Below are 17,538 nucleotides of genomic sequence, written 5' to 3' on the forward strand. Positions count from 1 at the left end.
TTCCAGGGATGGGGCATCCACAGCTTCTCTGGGCAGCCTGTTCCCGTGCATCACCACCCTCACAGTAAAGAATTTCTTCGTAATATCTAATCTGAATCTACCCTCTTTCAGCTGAAAGCCATCACCCATTGTCTTGTCACTAATGCCCTTGTAAAAAGTCCCTCTCCAGCTTTCTTGTAGGCCCCTTCAGGTACTGGAAGGCTGTCTCTCTGGAGCCTTCTCTTCTCCAGGATGAAAAACCCCAACTCTCTCAGCTTGTCCTTGGAGAGGTGCTCCAGCTCTCTGATCAGTCTTCCTCTGGACTTGCTCCAACAGGTCCATGTCCTTCTGATGTTGGGGACCCCAGGGCTGAACGCAGTACTGCAGCTGAGGTCTCACGAGAGCGGAGTAGAGGGGCAGAATCACCTCCCTCAACCTGCTGGTCACACTTCTTTTGATGCAGCCCAGGATACGGTTGGCTTTCCGGGCTGCAAGCGCGCGCTGCCAGCTCATGTTGAGCTTCTTGCCAACCAACACCCCAAGTCCTTCTCCTCAGGGCTGCTCTCAGTCCATTCCCCACCCAGCCTGTATTTGTGCTTGGGATTGCCCCGACCCAGGTGCAGGACCTTGCACTTGGCCTTGTTGAACTTCATAAGCCTCACACGGGCCCACACCTCGAGCCTGTCAAGGTCCCTCTGGACCTAGATGGCAATAGGCAGAGGGTTTGCAGGTTTTGGAGGGACTTAAACTGAGAGGGCTCTTGCAAGATCCCTCTTGTGAGTCTAACATCATAAATCCCTCTGTGGACAACACAGGGGAAGAGAGTGAGCTAAAACAAATAAACGTCCAACATTTCTAAAAATCCCCCCCCAGGTAGCTCTACATACATACTTTCGGAGTGTTCAGGGACAGAAAATAGTGTGTTGGGGAGTTTTCCTATTGTTTCTGACAAGTTTCGTTTTTTGAATTAAGGTACTTCTTGGCAGTTTATTTGTAGGAGGAGGAATAATTCAGAGGTGGTGGAAAAAAATATTCTTTCTGCAGGATAACTTTAGGTAAAAGCAGCAACGGGTTGAACTTATTTAAAGGCTTACATTATTGCAGGAAAACTTGGCAGATGAGGATTGGTGGGGGAGGCTGGATGAAATTGTGCTTAGACAGAGCACAAGCAGTTTTGTCAAGAGTTTCTTCAGTTTATCATGTGGATGAAACAACCACAGAGGTCCTATGGGAAGAATTAGAGGTACAGAATTGTCTTTCATCATGGATTCCTCACTTTCTCATTGACAGAGCAATCACAGCAGGACTAATTGGGCACTTCAGCCCACCACCAGGTAAATAGAAATCATGATTTTGTACATAAACGCTTATTTCCCTTTCCTTCTCTCTCTTTCTCTTGCATATACACATGCACAAACACATTCTTGCAGAGGTGGCAGAATTTGCTCTTGGTGTCGGGTTAAGATCTGGCACAGGTCATCTACAAGGAATTGGTATGTCATATGGAAAAGGGGGGATATTCCTGTGGGTGCGAAATGCGTTAGGTCTAGCTCTCCTCCTAAATGGTAAGTCATAGTTCAAATAGAAGATAAAGGCTTATCACAGAATCACAGGATGGTTTGTGTTGGAAAGGACTTTCAAAGATCATCTAGTCCCACCCCCCTGCCATGGGCAGGGACATCTTTCACTAGACCAGGTTGCTCAAAGCCCCGTCCAACCTGACCTTGAACACTTCCAGGGATGGGCATCCACCACTACTTTGGTACAGGAATCACAGTTTGAGGTTGTGTGGCTCGTGTTACATGGGCAGGAGGATTATGTTACCATAATGACCTCTTCTGGGCATGGTAGTTATGAATCTGTTTCCAGTAGGACACTCTACACTTGGAAGAGAGGATTTTGTTGTAGAGGGGAGGGTTTTACGCATATTGAGGAACATATGCATAACCAGCTCTGCTTTTGAAAGACAGGCAATGTGTTGAAAATGTGACATAAAGGGATGACTGTATGACAGCAGCCGCCTCCTTTAAAGCGGTTCACATAGTTTTGCTGAAGTTTATCCACATCTACGTACTTTGTTGCATGAAGTCAGTGCATTTATAGATACCCTATTTTTTTGTGGATTGTGCCTAAGCGTGTCCAAAATTATAGTGCAAAGTGAACTACCAGGGAAGTCCAAGGAATTCAGGCTTGTGTCTTGTGTTAGTTTCTGTGGACGATGTCGGTTGTATGTCTTCTGGCGTGCTTCGGTACCTGCAGCCGTTGCATGTATTGACTTCTGTGATCACCTTCACTCGGTCTGGAAACCAAAGGAATATGTCTATCCATCTTGCTAGGAGCTAAATACTATTGTGGTGTTAATGGCAGAATCACAGAACTACCTACCCAAAAAGGGATTGCGATGCCTATAAATGCAGCCCTGGCAGATAAGGCTACAGATGGACAGAGAGGTGTGTCCTGTCCCGGTGCTTGTCGGTCACAGTCCCTGGCTGCTAGAAAGTACACACGAAAATGTGGGTTGCCAACCCAGTCCACGCAGCAGCACTGTGAGCCCATCGCCTTCCATCCAGAAACACCGGCTCCCTCCCCGACCCTGGTACGGACGGCAGGGTCCCGGCGGGGTGACGCAGGGCGACACAGGGTGCAGCCTGAGTCCCGGCAGGCGACCCCTTCCCTGCAGCACGGGGCAGGAAGCGGCAGGCTCGGCGCGGCGTGGTGCGGGACGCGTGTGCCGGTGGGGCGTGTGCCTGCCTGCAGCGGCGGTACCGCGCATGTTGGGGCACCTCATACCGCAGTGTGCGAACCCAGCCTGCTCTGTGCCAGCGCCTGTCTACGGCCGTCTCCTCCCTCCTGCGAGCACGCCTGCCTGCGCGCCCGCCGCCGTACCTGCTCCTTGGCAGCGTATTTCTGTGCAGTGCGGTGGTGCGCGGGTCTTTGCTCCCCGCTGCTGCGCGCTGGGCAGACCCCATCGCTGGCTGTACGTGCCCAGGTCTGGGGGTCGGCCCGTGCCATCGCTCCCTCTCTGCCTCTCTCAGTTTTGGCTTGGTGTGCAAATCTCCTTCCCCACGCTGCCGAGAAGGACCGAGGTCCCTGATTAATTCCACTCTGATGTCAGACATGCGGCTCTGCTGGGAGGGATTTGCAGGGCTGCATTTAAGCTCCCGTTTGCTGAGAGAATCCCTCTCCCGTCTCCCCTCCCCGCAAGCCCCCCGCCCCTCCCGGCACGCGTAGAGGCGGTTTGTTGGAAGGGTCGCTGGCGGCCGGGGTCCGCGCGGAGCTGCGCGTCCGTTCCTCTCTCTCCACCGCCGGATTTTCCCCGTTCTTCTCGTCTGGCCGCGGCGGAGGGCAGGGAGAGCAGCTTTGTTAAACTAGGACAATGCAATGCATCCCCCCTCTGCTAATGACAGACCGTTACTTAGCAACGCCGGGGGGGATTTTTAAGAGAAGATCAGAGCGCCGGGATGAGGATATAAACTCTGCTGTTCTCCCTCCCGGGGAACTTACCAAAGAGGCACCTCTCCTTTTGTCAAGCGTCTAATTTTTTCATACGAGAGGCAACCGGAAAGTCTCAGAGAGCTGCTTCCCTGATGGATGGATGGCTGCCTCCCCCCGCACCTCCTCTGCTCAGGCGCTCCACTCTTCAGTTACATGCTAAGGGCATCATTTAAAGGGAAGCCCAAAGTGGGATCAGTAAGCTCCCTGCATGCGTATGCAGGTGACTGAGAAGGGGACCGGTGGGCAGAAGGGTGATCCAGGCAGCCGGGGCTTTACTCCACCTACACGTTGAGGGAAAGTACTTTCATCGTTTTGTTCTGACTTTGGGCAAGGGAGGGAGGGAAGCAGATCGTGCCCAACTCCTTGCTGAGATGAAACGGTCGATGAGAAGAGGTCTCCTTGTCACAGGCACAAAGGCCACCTCCGCCTGGCAGCATGGTGCTGAAATCTAACCCTAGCATCATTCTCTTGTGCTCTTTCCTGCCCAGTGACTACATCATTGAGGAGAAGACGGCCGTGCTGCAGAAGAGGGAGCATGAGGGATTCGGGTTTGTGTTGCGAGGGGCCAAAGGTAAGGGCTGCTTCTTTCGCTCGCTCCTGGGGCTGGGAGGGAAAGCTCCTTCTCCTCACTTTGGCTGGTGCTCAGGACCCCATTTCCCTGGCTGCACCGACGCGCTGTGCTTCGGGGTCTCTTAGGGGACTCTCTTCTTCTCCGACGGCTAGGCAGTGTGAGCGCAGCTTTTCTCTGGTTACATGCATTGTACAGAAAATGCCATTCACGGCAAATGTGCATCTCTCGCACGTTCTGGGGTGTTGCTCTGGTACAGATGCTGGTATTTGTAGCTTTGCATTTGTAGGCGATTTCACTTCTGCCTATTTACTGTCTGTATGAAGTGCATGTGCTCTGTTTTAGGTGCAGATGTAAGCCCCGTGGGGCAGGGCCTGTGTCCTCCGTGGCTTTTTTTTTTAATGCTTGCAGTGTCTCACTATACTTTGGCTGTGTAGAGTTGGGGTCCTTCTCCTGGGAGTCCTGGCTGTGTTGGGGTTCAGCCCCAGCCTGAGGGCACACCAGTAGCTGTCCATCCTGTGCTGCCAGACAGCCTCCCCTCGTGCCTGGGGCACGCGTCCCGGGCGCAGCCCTGGAGCACCTGTGCTCGTGCAGCCGGTGCCTTGTACCAGGTTGTGACTGTGGCTCCTCTTGCCAGAAACCGATCTTTTTGCTACAAAAAAAAGAGAGTCCCTTGGGGACTGGTAATGAAGGTGCTCAGATTCACATAGGAAACGGGCTTCAGCCCCTGTGCTCGGGAGGCAGGTCCACCTCCGGCTGGAGGGTCCTCTCTCCAGCAGTTCCAGACTGAAGGCTGGGGAGCGGCGAGGGGGTCTCAGAAATGCAGCTGCTGAAAGCAGAGGCACAGCGGTGCATGCTTCCGTCCCTTCCTTGCATGTAGGGTGGAGGATGCAGGAGGGAAAGCTTAACCAGTGGCTGCCAGCTCGTTTGGTAGTGTCGCTCCTTTCCTGGACCTCAGTGTGGCTGAAGATCATTGTGATTTGGGCTTTAATCTTGGGTGTGATTTTCTGTGGGTTTTCCTGAATTGTCTTTGTTCTGTCCATATCACGAAAGGGCTCTGTGTGCTGGTGGGCGTGTTTGCATTCCTGTCGGAATATGGTTGCTGTTTCTTCCTCCCCTCTCTCTCCCCCCTTTCCTATATATGTGACATACGTGTCTGTCCGTGTGCTGCTCACATCAGTCTGTGTAACGTGAAGTGAAACTTCAGGGCTCAAAATGGCATCCATTTTTTTACCAGATCAGACTTGCAGCTATTGTGTTAGGAATAATGGGATAAATTTTGTCCCGTTTCCTTTTTTCTTTCGTTTTTCGTGTTAGCCCTCCTAACATTCGTAGGCTCTGTATTTTCCTTTGTCTGCTGAGACTGAAAGAGAGGACTTGGAGCGGATTAAACAGTGGGCGTGAGGCTGTGGGGGACTTGAGTCTGGCTTACAGATTCGCAGCCTGGCGTTGCTGCAGGGGGCACTGAGCCGCGCGTGGCTGCAGAGGGTCGTGGCTTGGGAGCCCTCGCAGGGTGGGCATGGTCTGTCATGCTGCCGTCTGGGGCGGGGGTGCTGGGGAGTCTGCTGATGCCCCTTGGGGAGCAGCATCCTCTTGACGGAGAGGTGAATGTGGTGGCTCTGAGTCACCCCCGTATTTCCCAGTCACTCAGCCTGGTGCTTCGTGCTGCCGTGGGATTTAAGCTGGAAGGATCGCTGAGACTCTCTGTCTTGGCCTCGTCGATGTCACCACTGCTCACGCTTCATTTAGGTACTCTGTGCGAAATACTTCAGGCCTTGTGGGGTGAACCAGAGAAGGGGTCTGAAAACGGGTGGGACCAGAGCATCAGCAAAGTCCCTGCAGAGGGAGGGAACTAGTTATTAAGTGAGACTCAGCCGGATGATCCTCAAAGGAAACTGTACTTTGTGCTGCAGAGGATGGTGAAAATCTTGCATGGCATCTACCAGTCCTGCTGAGGGTTGATTCCTTCCCAAGCCCAAATTTCCCCGTCTGTGTGAGCTGCCCCATCAGCTGCACCCCAGGCAGAGAACGCTGCCCACCACCCCGGAGAGCCAGTCCTTCACAGACCGTCCCGTCTCCACCTCTGTCTGGTACTGGGAGGAGGTGATGTGCCCCAGTCAAACCAACTGAGCGTTTGGACAAAGGTTATTTTATCCTGGTCCTCGCAGGAGATGAGCTGCAGCTTTCGGACATGGGACTTGCCTGCAGCCATTGCCTTAGAGAATCATTTGGAGCAGATGGGAAGGGGTGTAGCAGCCCCTTCACCCACCACTGTGGTGGAAGGTGATGAGCAGGTGGATTCACTTCTTCATTTCTTGGCACGGAGAGACCATCCCTACCTTTCACATACACAAATGATAGGCATGTGCTCAAAATGCTGAAAGACGGTGTTTCTTGGCTTGTAATATCCTGAACTCAGCCAGTCTTCTGTGCCTGGGCTAGAGCAACCTCCCTCTTCCTGGCTAACCTGACCACAGATCAGGCACTATCTATTTAGTAATATGATTCATAAAATATTCATAAATACTTCCCTGGGGCCATCCCTGTGAACAGTGGTTATTACAGCTGATACAGTGACTGCACCTCACATGGTCTCGGCAAATCCCTGCTACCAGTTTCCTGGGCAGGGGAATGTTGTTCCTAGGCCAGTTAATGCTCATTGGCATCTGGTTATGGTGGGTTCTGTGGGAGTGGTAGAGGGACACGCAGTCCCGGACTTGGGAATTTACTCTCTAAGAGAGGAGTAGATAATATGTGTAGCAAGGATATTGCCAATAATAGGAATGATGTGTTGAAAAAAGAAAAGGAGATGGCTCTAAGTCCTTGCTTCAGGGTGCGAGCTTTCTTTTGTCTACTTAGTTTGGGGAGAAGCCGCCAGGCTGGGCAGGTTATTCACGAAGTTACCCGAGGTGGTTGCTTCCTGTGACTTTTGTGTATCTCCCAAAGCAGCTGATCCGGTACATTGCTGGGGAGACGATGCTGTGCTGATCCACGGTGGGGCTCCGTTTGCTCCTGCTTCTTTCCAAAATGTTGACAATCTTTTATTCCCCCCACCCACTCCCCAGTTCTCCAGCCAAGCAAGCACCTCACCTGCTTTACCACCTCCACCTGCCTTGATGCAGAACGCAGGTCTGCTTTCCAGGTTTCTGCCCAGCCCGCCACACCTCCCAGCTCTCGCTGCTCCCTGCAGCAAGTGCCCTTGTCACTCTGCCTGCCCCGGCGCCATGGCCTCCCCGCAGCCCAGGGCCCTCCTGGCGTTCACCTGCCCGCCATGGCCTGACCCTGGGCCCTCCTGCTCTCCTCTGCCCGCCATGGCCTCCCCAGGCCCTCCTGCTCCCCTCTACCCGCCATGGCCTCCCCGGGCCCTCCCGCTCCCCTCTACCCACCATGGCCTCCCCGGGCCCTCCTGCTCCCCTCTGCCTGCCATGGCCTCCCCGGGCCCTCCTGCTCCCCTCTGCCCGCCATGGCCTCCCCGGGCCCTCCTGCTCTCCTCTGCCCACCATGGCCTGACCCTGGGCCCTCCTGCTCCCCTCTGCCCGCCATGGCCTGACCCTGGGCCCTCCTGCTCCCCTCTGCCCGCCATGGCCTCCCCGGGCCCTCCTGCTCCCCTCTGCCCGCCATGGCCTGACCCTGGGCCCTCCTGCTCCCCTCTGCCCGCCATGGCCTCCCCGGGCCCTCCTGCTCCCCTCTGCCCGCCATGGCCTCCCCGGGCCCTCCTGCTCCCCTCTGCCCGCCATGGCCTCTCTGCCTCTCCGTGGCCCTCCTGCGTCCAGTGTTGGTCCGTGCCTTTGAGCCGGACCGCCGAGGAGCGCTTGCCAAACCCAGCAGGTCGCAGCTCGTGACCAAAGTGCCAACCCATGGGACTCACCGACGGGGAGGTCGGTCCGTACCCCAGCCCCGTCCCTCCCGGCTGGGCTGCAGCAGGGCCGCGGGGGAGCCATTGCTGTCCCAGCCCCGCGGTCGCTCCGCAGCACGCCCTGGGAGCGTCCCGTTACGTTCAGCATCGCAGGAAAATGGGGCCCTGTGACCGCACGGCTTCCAGTCCTGCACCTGGAAGCCCACGCAGCCGCCGCCGAGGCCCATTTGCCTGCGCCTGGCCACGGGGCGAGCTGAGGCACGGCAGGCCGGGTTCCTCCTCCAGCGGTGCACGTGCACCGTTCGCCGGTGACTCGGTCCCGCAGTCGAGACCGAGTTCTGGCCGCAGGGGCTGTGCGGGGGGAAAGCGCAGGGAGCTCAGGGCTCGGGTCAGGGAGGATCTCTGCGTGGATGTCATCTGCTCGCTTCACAAAGTCCCACTTGTTTTTTGCTGCAGGAGGGTTAAAGTTTGATGTTCGGCATCAGATTTTTGTGTTTGCATCTCTGTGTAAAGACCAGCCGGAGCAGCTGGTGCTGCAGTTACTGAGCCAGATCTCCTTGGGCGAGCTCAGTGATCCAGCCCCCCCAGCGCAGAACTGGCCGGGGGCTGTAACAATCAGTGGATCGTTTGAGGGAGTTTCAGTTTTGTTTCCTGTCCAGCACTTGGCATGAAGACCTTGGGCTCAGAAGCCTCTGCAAGCTGAGTTTTGGTGCTGTGAAGTGCCTGGTGCTGGGTCTCGTTGACCCGACGGGCGTCTCTGAGAGCCGCAGCCCCTGCCCGGCACAGCCCTGGGAACACGGGGAGGGCTACGGTGAGGGAAGTACAGCCAAAGCTCGAGGATCTTGCTGCTGGTCTAGGGCACGGGGGAGGTTGTCCTAAAGCCCTGCAGCAAGTTTTGGGATGCAATGCTGGTATCATAAAGTTTCATGGAAATGGAAGAGCTCACTGATGGTTTTCAGAACTTGGCTCTTGTGCAGAGGAGCGCTGTGACACCTTGTGACCCTCAGGATGGACAGAAGTTGGGACTGGCGGTGTTCAGACAGAGCATGTCAAACACCGAGTCTGTTGTCTGTGTTGTTAAGGTGGTGTCTTCATTACGGAGATCTAATGCAAAACTCGAAACAAGGCCCAGTAGAGTCTAGATATGGCAAATGCTACTTAGGACACACCTTTTATAGTAGTCTTAGAAACTTAAAAATTCAGGAGCTGATTTTAAGTGACCGCTGTAGTACCCCTTTTCTCCCTGCTCCCAAATGCGCATACTCCATTAGTGCCTGTTACCTGTTGACCACCCAGCTGCAAGCAGGTACCCGCTGCTCCAGTGCTCTGTTTGGTGTCACACCAGCACCCGAAACACACAACAACGGTGCGTGGCTTCCTGCCCTAGCCTTGAACTGAGACGTGCCTTCAGGATTTTAGGTAAGAAGTACCAAGGCAGCTATGTTATTACCTTATTTTTCACTCTGTAAATGTGTTTCCAGTGAAGTAACTGGGATCTTAACAATTTGCTCTGCTTGAATTAGCTTGTAATATTTTTCACTGCTAAGCTTGGCTAGTAGTAAAAGTAACTTGTCCAAGAAAAGCAGTATTTGCAGAGAATAGAGTAGAATATTTTCAGTTGGAAGGGACCTACAGCAATCACCTGGTCCAACTGCCTGACCGCGTCAGGGCTGGCCAAAAGTTAAAGCACGTATATTAAGGGCATTGTCCAAATGCCTCTTCAACACTGACAGGCTTGGGGCATCGACCACCTCTCCAGGAAGCCTCTTCCAGGGTTTGACCACCCTCTCGGTAAAGAAATGCTTCCTGATGTCCAGTCTAAACCTCCCCTGATGCAGCTTTGAACCCTTCCCAGGTGTCCTGTCCCTGGATCCCAGGGAGAAGAGCTGAGCACCTCCCTCTCCACGTCCCCTCCTCAGGAAGCTGCAGAGAGGTTGCCCCTCAGCTTCCTTTTCTCCAAAGGAGACAAGCCCAAAGTCCTCAGCCGCTCCTCACAGGACATGCCTTCCAGCCCTGTCACCAGCTTGGCTGCCCTCCTCTGGAGGCACCCCAGGACCTTCACATCCTTCTCAAATGGCGGGGCCCAGCACCGCACACAGCACTCAAGGTGAGGCCGCACCAACGCTAAATACAGCGGGATAATCGCCTCTCTTGACCGGCTGGTCGTGCTGCGTTTGATGCACCCGGGATGCCGTTTGCCCTCTTGGTGCCAGGGGTCCCAGGAAGCCTGCGTCTTGAAGTGCGATCAACTGTGATGCTGCAAGAGTCAAAATCAGGGCTGGGGTTGGCTGTGTCAGGTCCTGGGGAGCAATTCCTTGTGGAGACAGGCAGCCCAGGGGAAGAGACGGCACAGACGGGCAGGGGACGAGAGAGCTCTTGGGTACGGGCACGCTTCTGGCTGTAGCAGGTACCACAGGGCCAGCTTTGTGGCATGGATCTCCCTTTAGGATGCCACTGCGTGCCGGCAGCGGTGGTGCAGCGGAGGCAGAGCCGACCCCTCTCAAGGACCCTTCCCTTGGCTTCTGGGGGGCTGTCGGTGCCCCCGTGCCGAAGGGCACGACTGGGGTGCTGCAGGGTCTTCGCCCTCAGACCTGGGGTGTTGAGGGGCTTTTCAAAGCCACCCCGGGGCTTCCTGGTGATCCGGCTCTTCCAGGGCTTCTCCCGCCTGCCGGGCGCAGCTGAAGCTGGCATCCCTGGTGTGAGACAGCCCAGACAGTGGATTTTTAAGACCAGGAAATGGCCACCGTGATCAAATTGCACAACCAAAGCTGTGGTGTTAACGTGAGAGCTCCTTGAGGGGTATGAATTATGCTTCCTGAGATTTAAAGTCATGAGCTTTTGCGATGAACAGTAGACCTCCTTGCTAGGAAATTTTACCTCATTACCAGTGAGACTTTCTGTAATTTAATTCCAAACCTTTTGATTTAGTTTTGCCTTTGCCAGTTGGATAAAAGAGCCCTCTTAAATTTTACTTCCTTCCTGAGTAGGCACTTAGGGATGAATTGTCACCGAATTACGTACCTCTGACCTAAAGCTTTCCTGCGGACTCTGATCTGGAAGCGGTATTTTGGAGGGTCTGGTCCCCAGCTGGTTTCTTTGGTAACTGGTCTGCCGCGCTCAGCCGTCGCTCGGGCCTCCGTGAGAGGCAGAGGTCAGGATTCCCCGGTTGTGTAAGGAGTATTGGTGTCCTCCTCCTCTCTCACCGCGGCTACAACCAGCTCTGAGCACTGTGGGTTGTTCTGGTTAATATTTCTTGTTTCGTTGGTCTCGGGGCTGTAGGCAAATGGCTGGGTTGCTGACGAGGCTGAGCTTAAGGTGACTGAAGGGGAGGCAGAGAACAACTGGACGTGACCTGAGAGGTTGGACGTGACAGTGGTGAGGGAGCTGACAAAGTCACGGGCAGCTTTGGAGGAATGACTGCATGTCGTCAGTGTGTAGGGGCGAGTGATGCTGTAAGTGGCCAGACTTCACAGATAACTGACAAGGAATACTGGAGACCTGTGGGGTCTCCAACCTCTTGGCGATACCGGCTAAGCCAGGAATGCCTAGGTAATGGTGTTGGGAATACCAGATCTGAGTGCAGATGTGGTAGAAGTGGGGTGAGTGGGGCGAAAGTAGCTAGAGGCAGATAGTTCATCTGGGAGGAAACAAACGTTTGGGGCAGCAAGAAGGAGTGTCAGGAACCAGGAAAAGGCTTACAAAGGTACGTGAATGATGCGGCTGGGGCTGTTGGGCAGGGGTTTCTGCTGGGCAGCTCTGTGCTTGATCGCCACAGCCTAGATCAGGGCAATAAACCAGATCTGTTCTTCTGACCATCCCTGTGTGTCCAACCTGCTCCTTGGTCTCTGGCCGTCAGCAGAACAACCCTATGGATGGATCAAGCGTCTTGGTGCCGGTTGGTGCCTTCTCCAGGCCTGTCAGCATTGGCATCTGTCCACCACCTCTGGGCAGCTGGCTTTGAGGGAAGAGCAGGCGGGGAGTGCTCCTGCGGTTTGCTCTGAGCCATCACTTTACCATGGCCAGTACTGACTGCAGGGTGTATTAAAGGACATGCTGTCTGCAGGCAGCGCGGGGATGTCTGCGTACGGCTGTGCTCGGGCAGCGTGTGCAGCGCCCCGTCCCAGGCAGGGCTCCATCTCCCATGACCCGGAGGAGCACGGGTTTTCCCCATCGGGCTTGTGGGCCACGGGAACAGAGGGGTGGCAGTCTGGGCTTCTCCCATAGCAGTGGGTTTTCTGTTCAGCCCTTGCCTTTGCCAGAGCATCATTCTCCAGGGGTCTTTCTGCCCCTTTCAGCAGACTCTGGTGGTTTGGAAGGAGATATCCCCACCACCAAGGTCTCCTGCACATGGTGTGGTTTATAGGTGCTCCCTAGGGTTGCTGTTAACATACGTTTCATTTAGTTCTGTTCTGTTCTGAGACATGGTAGGAGGCATTTCTTTACCGAGAGGGTGGTCAAACCCTGGAAGAGGCTTCCTGGAGAGGTGGCCGATGCCCCAAGCCTGTCAGTGTTGAAGAGGCATTTGGACAATGCCCTTAATATACGTGCTTTAACTTTTGGCCAGCCCTGACGCGGTCAGGCAGTTGGACTAGGTGATCGTTGTAGGTCCCTTCCAACTGAAATCGCCTAGTCTAGTTTATTCTATTCTATTCTGAAATGATGTGCTCAGTACCCATCAGCTTAACAAGTAAGGCAGGGTGGGACTTTCAAGTGGTGAGCTGGTTTTTTTGCAACTTTTCTGGCACTTACCCAGGAAATTTTGATTGCTGGGTACTGCAGGAGAATTTTCTCCCCTTTGCAGGTCCTTTGCAGTGAAGTACAGAGCCGTCTCAGTACTGACCAGGTATGAGCACAGCACCGATATAGTTGGGTGAATAATAACTAGAAGCAGCTGTAAGGGAAGGTTCTGAAACAAGGAAGCACAGCTGCAGACTCTGGTAAACAGTAGGTTTTCCCTCTATTGCCTGAGTCTGCGAGTTGATTGCGGCAGATGGGAAATCCAGTGCTGGCTTGCACCTATACCAGGAGGTCACAGCTCCTCCACCCACGGCATGACGTGGCCGTTGGAGACACCTGGAGCAGGCAGCCCTGCAGACCTCATTCTCTGCATGGAAAAGGGGTGGTTGAGCTTATGGTTACTTGTCCATTACTAGAGCTTCTTTCTCCTTCCCTGTGACTGTGTACTGGGACTTCAGGCAGTAGCAAGGGAGAGCTGGTTGCTTCCTCTGTCTACGTTTTTCCCCCTCCTGTATTAAATTATGCTTCTAGTGTTTGTTTCTTAAGGATAGAGTTCTGGCTTCAGGATGTATTTTCTTGTTTACTGAAGCTTTAAGGCACTAGTGACACTTTACAAATCGTGTATCAAGGCATGCAGTTACTGTAGATATATGGCTTCCAGCCCACAGAAAGTGGTGTGCCTGGAGTCCTCATGTAACACATCAATAATGCAGCTGACAAAATTGGCTATAAGGCTGGGTTTCCTACGTTAATTTTATCTGTGTTCCCTATCAGTTTATATCTTTGATTACCGATATGAAAAACACATCCTTGAACTATCCCTCAGATGGCTCTGAGCTGTAATTTAGGATTTCTCCACCGTCCGCAGGCTGTTGTCAGCCCTGTGGTGGGGAAACACGGGGCAGCACTTCGGAATTGTGCAACTGTGGGATCGCAGCGGGGGTAAGCCTGATGGGACGGGTGTATCTGGAGCCGCTGTGATAACGTGGTTCGCTCACGTCAGGCTCCTTCTTCTGGCTAGGAAACCAATTAAACTATCGTCTGTCCAACTCTATCCTCCCCAGGGATCAGGACTTCCATTTAACCTTCTCATGACTTAATTATGATGCACATGAGATGAGAGGGCAGTACTGGTATGTCATGCTGATGCTCCCATTTTGTGAAGTAGTGCTGATACTCTACAGAGACCATATGTCTCATTATCATTCTATAAATAATTTACTTGACATTCAGAGAGCCTGAACCTCCCCTTTTCTCGTTTTCAGAGGTTCAGGCAATACACAAGGTCTTTCTCACCTTAAACCCCATATCCTCCTGGGCCTGGGTCTAGCATGAGTGAACGGGCACCTAGTTTTGCAGCTACAGTCTGCAGCAAGTTCACGTTTGTGGTTCTTTGAACTTCAGACTATTGCAAGAACTTGCTGGGCAACACCAACCCACAGAGTTGAGTTTAACACTGGGGAAGTCCTGAAGGAGTTGGAGAAATCAAATGTTACATTGGCATTTCTAAAAATAGGTAAGATGACTTGTCAACTGTTTGGCACTTAAGCTATCTTCCATCAAAGGAAGAAGTCATGGAAAGCTGTTGATAAAAAACACCTAAGATTATTCAGCATATTAACATCTTGTCAGGCAAACTTTGTCTTGGTCTGGTGCTAGCTGATGGCTATCTGATTTAGCAGAAAAAATCTTGCATAAAAACTGTAAATAAAATGATAAAGAAGTAGTATGGTAAACGATGGAAATATTCTTATCTGTAGAAAATCAGTGTCTATACTTTTTAGGCAAATGAAAGAGAACGTCGGTCACATTTAGTGGAGGCACCCAACATCAAAGGAGATGTATGCACAAGATCATCCACTGAGTGTTATTAAATCCACAGCTTATTAGAGTTTTGACACAGCTCTTAAAAAATACATTGTTTTGATAATAGACTTAGAGTGACATAACTTATCTAGGCCTGTTGATACAATACATCATTCTCTATATTGCTAACAAAAATAAACCATGCTTTCTGCATACGTCAGCTGCCGTGAGAGGTGGACCTCCAGGGACCGTTGTTGAAGGCTCTGGCCCTTGTCATGCATGATATCAGACAAAATAATCGTGGGTTTTTTCTGATTTGCTTGTTGCATGTCTTTAAGGCAAATGGTTTGTTCAAGCATCATCAGCCACTGAAGAAGACATTTGGTGTTTGATTTCTTAGCAAGTTATCCTGGATCCTTCAGCGCATCCTGCTCAGAGCTGTCCCTACGCTAGCAAAGGGTGTCCTTTTACCACTGGCTCTTCTGAATGAAGATGAGACAGCGAATCCTGCATGGACTAAAGAGTCACGTGAGAAAAAGACACCTCCATCGGGCCCCTGAAAAGCCCTGAGTGGGAGCCTCCAGTTCACCTGGCCCCCAAATCGCTAGCTTGGCCAGGGTTTGGGGAGAAGGTCTCTGTTTTGAATTCCTAGGCTCTGTGTATGTTTGAGCCAGCTCTTTCAGGCAGCTGTGGCCTCGCTGTTGCATTTCTTACCAACCAGCTTTAGCTTCTCTCCTGCACGTGTGAGAATTACTCTGTTGGAGGGGAGGAGAGTACAAGCCGTCACAGCCAAGCTCTGCGAGTCTCTTGTGCTGGTCTTAGTAGTGGTTTGCAAGCCCTTCTTCACGCTCCTGCATTAATTACCCCACCCTTCCGAGAAAGTAATGCATTACAACATCAAATACACCATCTGCCAGGAATCTGCATGCACCCCGGTCAAGACCACTAGACCTAAACTTATTACTTGCATAGAGCAGTGGACTGAGATAATCTGCATCAACACCATCGGTGCCAGAAGCTGTGCACCACACGTTTAAACCGACCCTCTGCGAGTGGCAGTGCCATGATGTTGGCCAGCCACCGATCAGCAGCCAAAATGTAGATGTTTCGGGCACTAATAGCTTTTGGTGCATGACACTTGCTGCATCCTTAGGCAAAGCACTGGCTTGTTAGCCCCATCTTCTCCTGCTGCTTTAAGTATGTTCAAGAGCCACTCAGCAGAATGACTGCTCTACTGCTGTTGCAGGAGAGGACTTCTGCTGTACAATGCGATCCGTTATTTGACAACTAACCTTGAGCAAAGTGGCTGTCCCAGGTAGAGGAGGGATAAAATCCACTTGCTGACCCTGCGGTGTGTACCACACTTTCAGGAGAGTGCAGATCTGTCACAGCACATCTGGGGCTTTCAGCCACTTAGTCCTAATGTGTCACAACTTTTCTTTGTCGGTGACAGTCAGGTGACGTGGACCACGGTCTCCTGTTTCTGCAGGCAGGGAAAACAGAGTAGTTGGCACAGGTGGTTTCAGGATTGCACCTTCACTGCCCACCCCCGCCACTCGCTGAGTACTCCTGTATCTGGTAGCCGATCTTCAGCTTCATCTTTGAGGCTGCTACCAGATGAGAACAGCTCCAAAACCAGCGCAGCGCGGATCACCGGCGGTGGCACAACCGCCTCTCTAGTCCTGGGACTGCCACTAAGCGGAGGTAGGGCTGGAATGACCCTATAGATACTGCTGCCTGGAAGGCTGCGCCAACAAGTGGCGGGTGTCGTAGTGCCGAGAAGCAGCACTCTTCTTGGAAAGGTAACTTCTCTCTTTCCTCATATGTGGCACAGGCTATTAGGAACAGACGTCTGCCTGGTAACACGTGAAAGCCAGTGATGAGATTGTGTGCCATTAGAAAAGGCATGTCTCAAGCTTCTCCTGGGTCCGCTTCAGGTGTTCCCAGTTATACAAAGCGTAGTGAAGAAGCCCTCACTGATCCAATGCTGTGGTCTTGTGCAGCAACACACAAATCCCCTCTGCACGAAAGCAGGTACGCAGTCAGCAGGTCTGTTCGCAATACACAAAGGGGAAAATAAAAATCTTCTCAGAGAATCATGACCAGCCCCTGAAACAGCCACAGCTGATTTACTCAGTGCTGGGGACAGCAACCCATCTGGGTACCACTGGTAGTTTCAGGTGACAAGAGTCTGGCCAGATGTGTAAAGAGTAGCTGTGGCCTTTCTGCTTCATTTCTTTAATGGAGCTGATGTTTCTGAATATCTGCAACAGCCTCCTCTTGAGAAACGAAGGAAGCTGGTTCCTTCGTCACATCACCCAAGGTAGCACACATCACACAAGCTCCTCTCTGCTGTAAGTTGGGCATCCCCTGTGCAAAACTCCTTCATCCTGGATGGACAGTGAAGCAAGATGGGCTGGAGCTGGATAATGTAAGTGTGCTGCCTGGCTCCATCTGAGAAGGTTCCTTCCCTGGATATGGTGTTCTTTGGGGGGCAGGAGCAGGTTTTCCAACCAGGAATGTGGTTAAAACCGCGCTGATGAAGAATAGGGTTCATTTGACTAGTGTGGATGTCCATCAGCAAGTGGCCCTCTGCTCCGGAGCTCACAGTCTCCTGCAGGACCAGTATGAGAGCAGCACCACGCTGCGGCACTGAGAGCCGGTGTCGTGTCTGCAGTAGCGCAGGTGGATGGGGCACGTTTCTTTCTCTGCTGACTGTGAAAGAGGCCTGGAGCCGCTAACTCACACGTAGACACAGAAGGAGTGAGTTCCTCCCCTCCTGGCTTCGTTCATAGATGTTGTTCTCATTTCGTCTGTGGTACTGGGAGATGGATGAGGCTTTAGGGACCGTGTGGGAATACATGTGACTCTGGGAGTCACACATGTCCGGGAGGCTCTGGGGCTATCTCAGGGTCTAAGCTGATGAATACTGTAGACATGTAGCATTAACTCGGGTTCCTGCGTTGGAGTCAAACTGGGCCTTGCATACATGTTCTTTCTGAACCCATATATAGAGATTTTCCGGGGCTCCTGGACCTTCTCGTCCAGCTACTGCTTGCTTGTAGCCACACTGTCTCAATCGCGCTCTCTCTTTGTG

General features: G+C 52.8%; 1 protein-coding gene across 1 annotated transcript in view; it reads left to right on the forward strand.

Annotated features, from left to right (window-relative positions):
- SHANK3 (SH3 and multiple ankyrin repeat domains 3) overlaps positions 1–17,538 on the forward strand; it is a 358,709-nt gene that overhangs the window by 268,721 nt on the left and 72,450 nt on the right. Inside the window, exon 18 of the mRNA XM_059816355.1 lies at positions 3,963–4,045. Within this exon, the coding sequence (XP_059672338.1) occupies positions 3,963–4,045 (83 nt within the window). The remainder of the gene's footprint in view (positions 1–3,962; positions 4,046–17,538) is intronic.

This window comes from Gavia stellata, chromosome 4, assembly GCF_030936135.1.
Source record: "Gavia stellata isolate bGavSte3 chromosome 4, bGavSte3.hap2, whole genome shotgun sequence".
Lineage (NCBI taxonomy): Eukaryota > Metazoa > Chordata > Aves > Gaviiformes > Gaviidae > Gavia > Gavia stellata.